This window comes from Toxotes jaculatrix, chromosome 2 (assembly GCF_017976425.1).
Source record: "Toxotes jaculatrix isolate fToxJac2 chromosome 2, fToxJac2.pri, whole genome shotgun sequence".
Taxonomy (NCBI): Eukaryota; Metazoa; Chordata; class Actinopteri; family Toxotidae; genus Toxotes; species Toxotes jaculatrix.
Genome location: NC_054395.1, coordinates 4,595,091 through 4,607,454, shown reverse-complemented (window position 1 = coordinate 4,607,454; position 12,364 = coordinate 4,595,091). Strand labels below are relative to the sequence as shown.

The 12,364-nt window shown below is 39.5% G+C and overlaps 1 protein-coding gene across 6 annotated transcripts in view; it reads left to right on the top strand.

Moving 5' to 3' along the window:
* The window catches only part of LOC121198750 (tumor necrosis factor receptor superfamily member 14-like), a 25,661-nt gene extending 13,297 nt beyond the window's left edge, over positions 1 to 12,364 (top strand). For 2 of the 6 annotated variants that reach the window (XM_041063078.1, XM_041063069.1), the window contains exons 2-10: positions 3,584 to 3,718; positions 8,233 to 8,326; positions 8,735 to 8,860; positions 9,116 to 9,271; positions 10,378 to 10,465; positions 10,561 to 10,740; positions 10,859 to 10,890; positions 11,006 to 11,063; positions 11,184 to 12,364. In XM_041063078.1, the coding sequence (XP_040919012.1) occupies positions 3,650 to 3,718; positions 8,233 to 8,326; positions 8,735 to 8,860; positions 9,116 to 9,271; positions 10,378 to 10,465; positions 10,561 to 10,740; positions 10,859 to 10,890; positions 11,006 to 11,063; positions 11,184 to 11,220 (840 nt within the window). In that variant the 5' untranslated portion in view covers positions 3,584 to 3,649 and the 3' untranslated portion in view covers positions 11,221 to 12,364. Of the gene's footprint in view, positions 1 to 378; positions 570 to 3,192; positions 3,719 to 3,840; positions 3,953 to 7,107; positions 7,954 to 8,212; positions 8,327 to 8,734; positions 8,861 to 9,115; positions 9,272 to 10,377; positions 10,466 to 10,560; positions 10,741 to 10,858; positions 10,891 to 11,005; positions 11,064 to 11,183 lie in introns of those variants that run through there. The other 4 variants (XM_041063085.1, XM_041063092.1, XM_041063062.1 and 1 more) reach the window with 4 other exon arrangements.

Genomic DNA, 12,364 nt, shown 5'->3' with positions numbered 1-12,364 from the left:
AATGTTAGAAAAGACGACATAACTCTACACTGAGGCCTCTTTTCCACCTCCTCTTTTCTCCGCTTTACGGCCTTTTCATGATGACGATATCCATATGACAAATATGACTTGTTGTTGACGTCTGTAAACAGGAACCTACCATCCCTCTTCCACAGTCCACAGTGCACAGTGCAGGACAGGTTCAGGACCAGGTCAATGAAATAATGACAGAGAGGGTTGTTGTTGTCTGTTTTTTCTGTATTTGCTCATTTTTTCATTTTCAAGACAGAGCACGAGAAAAGTCAGGGCTGCAAATTATTACTATTATTTCTTTTAATTAATTAATTTTGTTTTGTTTTGTTTTGTTTTGTTTTTGTTTTTTGTTTTTTGTTTTGTGAGAGCTTGCAGCCGCGAGCCCTCCAGCAGGGGGCACCCTAGTTCAAGAGGCCGATGCCCAGAGCCGGCTCTGGTTCAATGCGACCCGTCTACGTACGGGTGAATGCAATCATTTGTAACCATGGCGTACATGGCCACATATATATGGGCAGAGCCAGCTCTTGGCATAGGCCGGCTCTGCACTGAATCATGGGGTGAGTGTGAAACTTTCTGTTGACCACTTTACGATGTTTTAACCCTCATGTTGTGTTCATTTCTTGTTAAACATTTTTGTGTTCCCTGTCAAAAATGACCGTTCCATCAAGATTCATCATTAACTGTAAAAATACATATATTATCACTGCTTGTTGTGTTTGTCAAACTTAAGTTCTTGTGAACATTCCAAGTCTTAAACTTCTATTTGTTATTAATGGCCTGTAAGTCTCACTGATCTGAGCTTATACATCTTGAATTCAAGTTCTAAAATACATAAATTCCAGATTATTTTGAATATTGTAAGAAAGTGACCTTTCTCTGTGGCCCTTCGGAAATCATCTGAAAGGCCACAGAGAATCATCTGAAAGTGATGATTCTAATTATAACACAAATGCACTAAGAGCAGCAAACTAAACTAAGCTAAACTAAACTAAACTAAACTAAACTAAACTAAACTAAACTAAATTAAACTAAACTAAACTAAACTAAACTAACTAAAACTAAAACCTGACCTTTCTGGCCTTCCATGATGCAGAATCATCAATAATGTCATCGTAAGAAATCTGCTCCCCTATTGAGTGATTGATACTGATGACAGCAAGGCCAGTGAGCCCTTCCTGAGACATGGTTGACCTCAGGTACGATCATCAACTTTAGCTTTGAAAGCAATCTTGAGAGCAGGATTATCAGAAAAACAAAACCGTGCAGGAATTATAGGCCTGTATTTATAATATGAATGAAATGTGCGTTACTTGGAAGAAAGTCAAGGTGACTTTAGTCCACTAATTACATTAGAGTATTGCTCTATACATTGGAACCCCCTGTCCATTCCATTTGGGAGAGACCCAGAGGTGAACTGACCCCCCCCCCCCTCCCCCCCCCCCCCCCCCCTCTCTCCTCATCACCAGTGTGGTGCTCAAATATATAGTCAAGAGCCTCACTTACTGTATATCCAGCTGCCATGGTGCTGCCACACAAGCATTATATACCAAAGCTACAAGAAAAATTATTATTGAAAAATTTTTCAATTTTCAATTTTATTGAAAAATATTATTGAAACTGTTGTGGCACGGTGGTGCAGTGGTTAGAACTGTCGAGGGTTCCAGGTTCGAACCCCTTCTGTGCGGAGTTTGCATGTTCTCCCTGTGCCTGAGTGGGTTTTCTCTGTGTACTCCGGACTCCGTACTTTCTTCTCGCAATCCCAAAAACATACACATTAGGTCAACTGGCTACTCTAAATTGCCCCTAGGTGTGCATGAGTGTCTGTCTTTGTGTGTCAGCCCTGCGATTGACTGGTGACCAGTCCAGGGTGTACCCCGCCTCTCGTCCATAGTCAGCTGGAATGGAATCCAGCTCCCCGTGACCCTGACGGATCAGTATAGAAGATGAATGAGAACGAATGAGTGAGAACTTCCAACAGGTGTTCCCATAGGTCCCATAGGAGAGAGACTCTATGGGGCAAAGTTTCCCATAGTGGTTCTCAAGGAACCCAAGGTGTGCGTGTGTGTGTGTGTGTGTGTGTGCGAGTGTGTGTGCGTGCATGCATGTGTCCATCTGACAAATGAAGACGTACCTGAGCTCAGTTTTTTACACCAATTGTAGTCTCCCCCATTCATTTGTAATGACCAGTCACTTTTGACCGGAAACACCAAAAGTTGAATAAAACATGAATGCAAATTAATACAGTTTATTTTGCGTGTTGAAATCCTCTTTGTGGACAAAGTCAGTGAGTCTTAAGTCACTCTGATCCCCACCAAATTTATTTTCTTGTGTCATTTAGTTCATCACACGAGTTAACTAGAAAGTGCAAGTATTTGTTGAACTTTTTTTTTTTACTGTATCTGAGTTTCTTGAATATAGAGGTGTTGGTAGTGATATTAAGGTCAGAGTTCTGAAGTTAGAAAATAAGCCCCCACCCAAAACCGTCCTTTGTAAAAGTCTTCCCACATTCTTTTAGTTTGTAAAACTCTCCCCGTAGAAGTTTGTTAAGAAAATAAGGATAAGGATACCTTGTGGTCATTTAGAACAGATGTCCCCTAAAGTGAAATGCCATCTGTAACTGCTTATCTGGAAAGACCTTAGCTGGCGTGGGAGTGTGTCCTGTCCTGAGTGTTTGCAATTGGTGTGATCAGAAGACATACTTTATTGTCCCTCCTACTGGGAAAGGTATTTGTGACATACTGATTAGGTACAAAGAGTCACAATACAGAACACACTGAACTGTATGTCTTGTCTCCATGCTGCATGAAATGAAATACTTAACTCACAACACCCGGTCTGATTTTTCCATCTGCAGGATTTGGGCCTCACATTGTTTTCACATGAGTCAGAAAATGTGGTGTGTGAAAAAGAAGGAGGGAACAGGAAAGACGTGCTCGCGTATGTAGTTTTTGGAGCACAAAAGGTTTGGCATTCGTCTGAGTCTTTAACTGCAACTTATGGAAAATAACAAGGACAGAAAACAGAGTTCTGGAAGTGAACATGAACCTTTTCATATTCGCGTCATCAGTTTTCCATCTTCAGCCCATCACAGCTTGTTGATTTCTTTGTTTGCCAGTTTGCAGCAATATAAGAGAACGACTGGAACTCTGTAAAAACTGCTCTAAGTTGTTGTTCAGTTGTGGAAACTTTCACTTTCAGTTGAACTTTGGATCATTGAATTATCTTTGGATCAAATTGTGCTTCATCCTGCTTCACTCATCATGTTGATCAGTCTTGTAAAACATCTGCTCTCATGAGATATCAGAGCACAGATAATCAGTGTGAGCTGTGCTGTGTGGACAGAGGCTACAGAATGAGTCAAGATCTCAGCCGTTTTACCAGCTACCAGGAAACAAGCTGAAGTTGGAATAATGTCAACTCTGATCAGAGCAGTGAGCTGTGAAATCTGAGTCCAGTCCAACTCCAGGTTCAATCATCCTGTGTCAACCAGGTTAACCTTAATCTGTCAGCCACAGTAACCAGGTTACCTGCTGGTTAGTGCAGTTTTTATCTGATGTCTTTTTGTCTCCAGGTCTTCTCCTCCTGTTTGGGATGTTACTCACCTCGTCCCAAATCTCAATCATGGTGTCTTGATCTGATGAAAACTACCAACCTGCCATTTAAAATGACTTCTACAAGAAAACCTGTGACAGCTGCATCTCTGTTGGTAAAGTAGTTTATTGCAGAAAATGACAGGAAGCTTGTATTTGTCAGGCAGTAATGTATAAAGCACATTGCTCCTCCTCTCCAACATTTCTCATTTCTGACTGTTTCTCTCTCTCTTTTCAGAATCCTGCTCAGCTCCTGTTTGTTTCACTCTACATTATTTCTGCACTTTCTTTATACTCAGTGAATGAACAGCACTTTTTCCATTCAGGAAGAACTTTTTGCATTTTCCTTGGTAACCAGAGCTTTATTGTTGTTGTAGAGAATTTGAAAGGAAATTGACTTGTTGATGTATGAATGTTTTCTTTATCATTTCATCATCAGCGACTAATCCTCTGTTAATCAGTGTGAACTTTAACGACCTGACCTGACCTGAGGATTGACACAGTGCCAGCAAACGACTAACGACGAACGACTAAAACAAAGAAAAGAAATTTTTTTTATAAAATCACTTTCATCACGGTGAAGATCTCTGTTCGTCCCAAACACATTTTCTATTTCACCTTTAGTCTCAAGTCCTACTGAACCACAAACTGTAAAGATGTAGGAAGTAACAATAAGGCAAGAACTGCCTATTACTCATCATTAATAGAGGAAAACAAGAACAACCCTAGGTTTCTTTTCAGCACTGTAGCCAGGCTGACAAAGAGCCATAGCTCTGTTGTACCATCCATCCCTCTAGCTCTCACTAGTAATGACTTTATGAGCTTCTTTAGCAACAAAATAGTAGACATTAGAGACAGAATCCATCTCATCCTGCCTACAACTGTTAATGATGTAGGTATGTCTAGAACAGCATCTTTAGAAATGTCTGCCAGTCCTGATTTGTCGTTAGACTGTTTCTCTCCCATAGATCTAGCTGAATTGACTTCAATAGTTTCTAAATCTAAATCATCAACATGTCTTTTGGATCCTATCCCGACCAGACTTCTTAAAGATGTGTTGCCTTTGATTGGCACTCACATATTAGATCAGATAAATCTCTCGTTGGTTACAGGATATGTCCCACAGGCTTTTAAGGTTGCAGTTATCAAACCTCTACTTAAAAAGCCTTCTCTTGACCCTGGTGTTTTATCAAACTATAGACCTATATCCAATCTCCCCTTTAATTCTAAAATTCTTGAAAAGGCTGTTGCAACTCAGTTGTGTGACCATCTACATAGGAACGGTTTGTTTGAAGTTTTTCAGTCAGGATTTAGAGTTCATCATAGCACAGAGACAGCACTGGTGAAAGTTACCAATGACCTTCTTATAGCATCAGATAATGGACTCGTCTCTATACTTGTCCTGCTAGATCTTAGTGCTGCATTTGACACCATTGATCATAATATCCTATTGGATAGATTGGAACATGTTATTGGCATTAAAGGAACAGCACTAGGCTGGTTTAAATCATATCTATCAGATAGATACCAGTTTGTTCATGTTAATGATGATCCCTCCATATATACCAGAGTAAGTCATGGAGTTCCACAGGGTTCTGTGCTTGGACCGATACTGTTCACCTTATACATGCTTCCCCTAGGCAATATTATCAGGAAGCATGGAATAAATTTCCATTGCTATGCGGATGATACCCAGCTATATTTATCTATGAAACCAGACGAAACAGATCAGTTAACCATACTTCAGGCATGTCTTAAAGACATAAAGGCCTGGATGACCTGTAACTTTCTTCTTCTGAAGTCAGACAAAACTGAGGTTATTTTGTTTGGTCCCAAACACCTCAGAAACAGTTTATCTAATCATATAGTTACTCTGGATGGCATTAATTTAGCCTCCAGTACGACTGTGAGGAACCTTGGAGTTATTTTTGATCAGGATCTGTCCTTTAACTCACATATAAAACAAGTCTCTAGGACCGCCTTCTTTCACCTGCGCAATATCAGTAAGATTAGGAACATTCTGTCGCAGAGTGATGCTGAAAAATTAGTCCATGCTTTTGTTACTTCTAGGCTGGACTACTGTAATTCCCTATTATCAGGATGTCCAGTTAACTCTCTAAAAATCATCCAGCTGATCCAAAATGCTGCAGCGAGAGTACTGACTGGAATTAGCAAGAGAGATCATATTACTCCTGTACTAACTTCTCTTCATTGGCTTCCTGTAAAATCCAGAATTGATTTTAAAATCCTTCTCCTTACATATAAGGCCCTCAATGGCCAGGCTCCTTCATATCTCAAAGAGCTGATAGTACCATATCATCCTAACAGATTGCTTCGTTCCCAGAATGCAGGTTTGCTTATGGTTCCCAAAATCTCTAAAAGTAGAATGGGAGGCCGAGCCTTTAGCTATCAGGCCCCTCTCCTGTGGAACCAACTGCCAGTTTGGGTTCGGGAAGCAGACACCCTCTCTAATTTTAAAACGAAGCTTAAAACCTTCTTGTTTGATAAAGCTTATAATTAGTTGTAGTTACAGTCCTAGTTATTTATTAAACTTATAGTAAGTCACAATTATCTCTATAGACACTGTTACAGTTAAGGATATAGCCCTTAGTAGGGCTGGCTCAGGCAACTGAATCATCCCCTAGTTATGCTGCTATAGGCCTAGGCTGCTGGGGGACATCCCATGATTTACTGCGCACTTCTTCTTCTTTCTCTTTCTCTCCTCAGACCCACTCTCAAATTTATTAGCCTTTATTACATGTCATTAACTCTGTGTCCTCTCTGTCCCGTAGTCCTGTGTTTGTTTCTCTCTGGTCTCTCTTTCTCTGTACCTTACTGCAGGTACCTCTGGCTCCGGAGCTGCATGTCCTATGGTCCTGGCTCCACCCACCTGCTGCTGTTTATTGTTTACAATGATCTATTTCTAACATGTTTAATGTTCCGTTCTGCTACAGATAAATATTTGATTAATATTCTTTGCAAACTGTAATGTAAATAATTACCAGTCATGACAGCTTTTTGCCTCCGTGCTCTGTTTCATAATTCTAATCTGCTGAGCACACATTATCCAATAACTGTTCACTAACTGTAATGTAAATACTGACCCACATTGTCTGTATTATTCTGCATGTCTTTCTCCCCCACTCCTCCATTCCTAGCTGTCCTATCTTCCTCCTTTTCCTCCTTTCACCCAGCCCGGCCATCAGCAGGAGGGTCCCCCATCTGAGCCAGGTTCTGCTCAAGGTTTCTTCCTGTTAAAAGGGAGTTTTCCTTGCCACTGTCGCCTTAAGTGCTTGCTCTGGGGTCAGGCTCTGGGTCTCTGTAAAGCGCTTTGAGACAATTTTGATTGTGGAAGGCGCTATATAAATAAAATTGAATTGAATTGAATTGAATTGAAGGAGACTTTATTTTGAAATCCATAGTGAAACAAGTGGAAATGATGCATTTAAATGATGGTTTGTCAGCTCTTTTACCAAAACACTGAAGAAAGAGAAAGAACTCCTCTAATTTATTGTTGCACATTTCTGAAGTCAGTGACTCATCAAAGACAGTTAATAAGAAGAATGATCCAAATGGATGCAGCAGAACCACAGATCCTCCTTTTTAGTCCCAGAACATCACTAAGTATCAGCTCATCAGGTTCCACACTCATCTGGGTAACTTGGCAGAGTCCTCCCTAGAACAGGCCTTTGAAACATGAGTCCATGTCCCCTTTGTGGGAAAGTCCAAAGGACTTTGCTCTTCTGAATATAAATAAAGGGATGGATGGACACATGTGTTAATTAGAGTTTGAACTGTTCATAAATATGAATGAAATGAATGATTTACATTCAAATATAGTGAATAACAAACATTTAACAGGTGATAGAAGCACATGAACAAATCTTTAGTAGGTCAGAGTTTAAATTGTTTATGATGAAGAACTCGCATAAGATATTTATGCATTGGCTTGTAACAGTGTTACAGTGAATTATGAAGCATTTATTAGCTGTTTGCACAGATGTGCATGTGCAGCAGGTTTAAAACAGTTTGTAAATCAATTTAAAACAACTGAAAACATGATTATCTGTAATTCCAACATTGTTACCTGTGTTATACAGTAGAATAGGACTGGTCTTATACCAAGCACTTTGACACTTTTTCAAACTCCAAAAAGTGAAATTAGCTTTTTTAGCTCAAGTAGATTAAAGTGCTCAGAAGAATAATGAGCAAAATGTAAAAGCCCAATAAAACAAGAAGAGAAACTGGTTTGTGGTTTTATCTGATGGAAGCAGAAAGAAAAGGAGTTATTATCTGTAACTGATCAAATGGAAAAAACTATTGTTCTCTGCTCATTTTAGTTTTCAGTCGTCTTCTGGAATCATCCTTTTCTTCTTCTTCTTCTCCTGTTCTTTCTCTTCTTCTTTGGTCCTAGCTGACCATCATCCTCTCCCCTCAGGAATCCTCTCTTCTCTCTCTCCTCCACTCACCTTCCCTCCTCTTCTGGTAGTTGTTTTCCACCTCATGGTGTCTGTCAGTCATGTCTTTAATCTTGCCATTCTTTGTTTGAGTCCTTCAGGACACTTCTTGATCATGTCAACATTTCAACCAGGCTTCACTAAGACTAAAAACTTTGTCTTATTCTTCACAGATACTTATGATCAAAGTCTTCAGTGGAAATACCCTGAGGTGTCATCCAAGAGAGTATCAGATAGAGGATGAATGCTGTCCTATGTGTCCTCCTGGTTAGATCCTACTGAATGTTAAAGGGACATGTGACTGTGGTAGTTACATATGGAGTCTTTGTGATGCTGCCAGGTGTCAACCTGACTCAGCAGAATCCAGCACTTGTGTGCAGAAGAGTGGCGTCAGTTTCTCTCCCATGGTTGGTGCCGTTTATGTTGACAAGTGAAATGTGTGGGTGAAGGACCTGCATCTGACTGAGTTTGACTCCAACAGTAAAAGAACAGGCTGGAAGTTTTTCCAACTTTGGCTCCACCTGCTTGTAGTAATAAGAATGACACTGTAGTAGACAGCAGAGCATGTCACTGTGACTAACTCATAACATGAGCTTTACCCTCAACATTAAACCTTTTCATTCAATACAAACATTAAACTGAAGGAAATTCAATTGTTGCTTTTCTTCTCAACAGGAGGTCACGTTCAAACAGATTGTACAGAGTTCAGAAGTATTTCCTGTTTGCCCTGCATGGATGGATCCTTCATGAATAAACCTACTGGACTTAAACAGTGTTTTCCCTGCAGAGACTGTGATGCAGGTAGATTTCTGTTCATATTTCAGTCAGTTGTTTCCTCCATCTCTTTTTCCTTCCACAGTGAAATCAGATTTCCACTGGGTGGTCTGTACGAGCAGTTTTATTCTCCACTTAGTTTTTATTCTGTCATAAAACCTAAAGATCATCTTTAGTTTTTCTGACATCTAGTCAGACAAACACTTTGCTAGTGTCTCTCTAGTAGATGAAGCAGAATAGAAGTTTAGTGTCTGTATATGTAACCTGTATATGTGTTGACAGGTTCTGGTCTGAAGATAAAGACTTCATGCACAGCAACCTCAGATACACTTTGTGAACCACTGGAAGGATTCTACTGTATAGACTTCACAGAGAACCACTGTGTGGCAGCACAGAAACACAGCAGCTGTCAAAAAGGACAATACATCAGGGAGAAAGGTTGGTTTTCTTGTGCTGACTTTAAGATGATACTGTAGCTCTGGTTTGACACTTTCAAACTATAACAAACTCTAAAAGTCACAGCTTAGAGCAGCTCAGTTGAGCATCCAGTCAACTGGTAGCTGTCAGTGATGGAGCTTTTGGATGATCAACTGACTGAACTGAGTCAAACCACTGAAGCTGATTAGTTACAATGTGCAGCGCTTGGAAAATAACAACAAGCTCATTTGAACAGATTAAGATACAAAAAAAATAGTAAGGAAAGTCCTCCCACTAATAATATAGTGGGAGAACATGACTCCTGAAACTGATGTGATGTGATTGATTGGTGTTGTTGGAACTACAGAAACACTCAGGCCAACAGTCTTTGGCAGAGCACAGACACTGACTTACAGAGAGCAAACACATCAGACAACAGACAGGTTTGATTTGGGCCTGCTGTCATGTGACTCATGGAATTAGCTTTAATTAGCAACAGGTGATTTGACCTGCTGATAGTGAAGTTTAGCATTTTAACATGCAACAGCAACAGTTAGCACCAGCTAACAATGAAAAGCTGCCACCTGAATGTTTTGTTAACTTGTCTTTGAAGACAAGGAGAATGATTAGCTTTTCTAAAAGATTCAACTCATCTGCTCCTCTCTTCACAAAATACTACATTTTCTGAAGAGAGGAGCAGCTACAGTCTGTTTGCTGACTGCATGAAGCACTGATGCTAATAACATGTGGATAATTGGAGTCTTGTGTCAAACAGTAGTTGCTTTGGTTATGAAGCTGCTGTGATTTCTCCTTTCCAGTCAATCTAAATCCCATCTTGCTGTGCACTTATGGGAGAAGAGCTGCACTGGAACATTTCATCATAGCTCACATAGTAAAGACTGAACAATCATTTTGGAAACTGAAACAAAGAAATGTTTTTCAATGGGATGATTTTTCAAGTGTTGGATTCAAAAATCTCAGTAATCAAATGCTTTGTTAAATCTACTGAATGGAAATCAGACAGGTCTGATGAAATGTGATGAGTCATATAACACTTTGATCCTTTCATAATATGAGATGTTCACTAGTAACTACTTTCACCATGGATATAATGTGTGTTTGTACAGGAACAGCCCTCAGAGACACTGTGTGCTCTGACTGCAGTGGGGGAACATTTTCAGATGGGACATTTCCATCTTGTCAGCCACACACACAGTGAGTCCAACTTCACATCACACATGGACACACCTGCTTTCTTACAACTGCAGTGGATTTGTAGTGTCCTGTAAAATGTCCTTCTGTCATTCCAGATGTCAATCAGAAAACCTTCAGCTGATAAGAGCAGGAACTGCTTCAACTGATGCTGAATGTGGACCACACAGTTCATATGGGACAGTGATTCTGATCAGTGTTGGAGTTTTTTTTATCATTTATTTGTATACTTCCCTCTATAGTTTCCTTTGTCAGGAAGAAGAAAACACGTCTAAGAGGTGAGATCTGTGTGTAGTCAAAGAAAATGTTATCATGGTTTAATGGAGGATAAAACTTTCTGCTGAGTCATGATGTTGTTGATTAAGATGTTTTTCATTGGTTTTGTTTTTATTTCAGGAAACAAAGGAAATGGAAGCAGACAGACAGAGGTATGTTTGTTACTCTCTGTTTGAAAGTTTGTGTGTGGATGCACTGTGGTAGATGACAATTCTGTGTTTATCTATTTCAATTATGTCATTTATTTATTACTATTTGAACCAAAAGGAAAACTCAGCTGGATCACAACCAATACTGACAGGTGGAGAGTGAACAGCAGCAGCAGGTAAGACAGCAGTGTTTTCTTCCTTGAAACCTTCATTGACTGAGGACTGTCTGTCTGAGCTGACATCTTTACACATGTACCAGAGCTTTCTGCTTTAAGTAAACGTATTTCTGTCCTCAGCAGGAGACGACCTGGACATCAGCAGAAGCGACTGTGACACTTAAAAGACAGTTTTTTGTTCTTTTTGTTCGTTGTTTTTTTTTTTTTTTACAAACAGACACCCACTGTAACTGCTTTTCCTCAAATTGTTTCAATACCTTTTTGAGGCACAGCTCCATGTTGCAGTGGCTGCAAATTTTCTTGGCACAGGGTAGAAGGCCTTTGTAATAAGGGCTTGTGTTTTGGTTGCTTCCCCTGGCATTACAAAAAACAACAGACTGACACTGAGCGTACAAAACGATGCTGTGTGTGGTGCTTATCTTAGCCTGTTTTACTGTTTAATTCTTCACTCACTCTCATTCAGAGTGGAGGAAGTATTCAGATTGTTTATTTGTTTAAAAGTACCAATGCATTAATGTAAAATACTGTACAACAAGTACATCAGTGTTTTCAGCTTGATGTGGTTACAGTAAGTAAAGTACTGGTTTGGTCCCTCTGACTGATGTATATGACATTATTAGATGACTCATACTGAAGGATCAGTGTATCAGCAGTAAGTTAGTGTTGTAGCTGCTGGAGGTGAAGCCAGTTTGAACTACAGTCTGATAGTTTAGTCCAGTGGTTCCCAACCTAAGGGTCGGGCCCCTCCAAAGGGTCAACAGATAAATCTGAGTAGTTGTGAGATGATTAATGTGAGAGGAAAGAAGAAAAAACAAAGTTCTGATACACAAATCTGTTTTCAGTGTTTGGACTTTTTACTCTAATCTGAATCTGATTTCTTTTTTTTTTAAACAATATCTATATTGTATTTCAGTATACGTATTAGTTAAACATTCATTTGTACAATGTTGTTTTGAGAAAATACATTCATTACCCCCCTCCTTTCCCCACCGAATATGAACAGAACATAACATACTTCACTCTCTCATTCTCACGTTATTAAGATAATAAATGGAAAACAAAATTATATATAAGACAAATAATAAAAACACATAATTAAATACAAGTATATGTGGTACTATAACATGTACAACTTTGTTGTATTATACATAAACAGCACTCTCAACTATTGTTGACATTAAAACATCCCAGACCAAAAGAATAATAAAACGATACACAATGCACCCTAATGAACTGCCCTACACCTCCTGTATAAATTGTCCAATGTCCGCATCTTTAATAAAATGTCTAAAGGGTTTCCA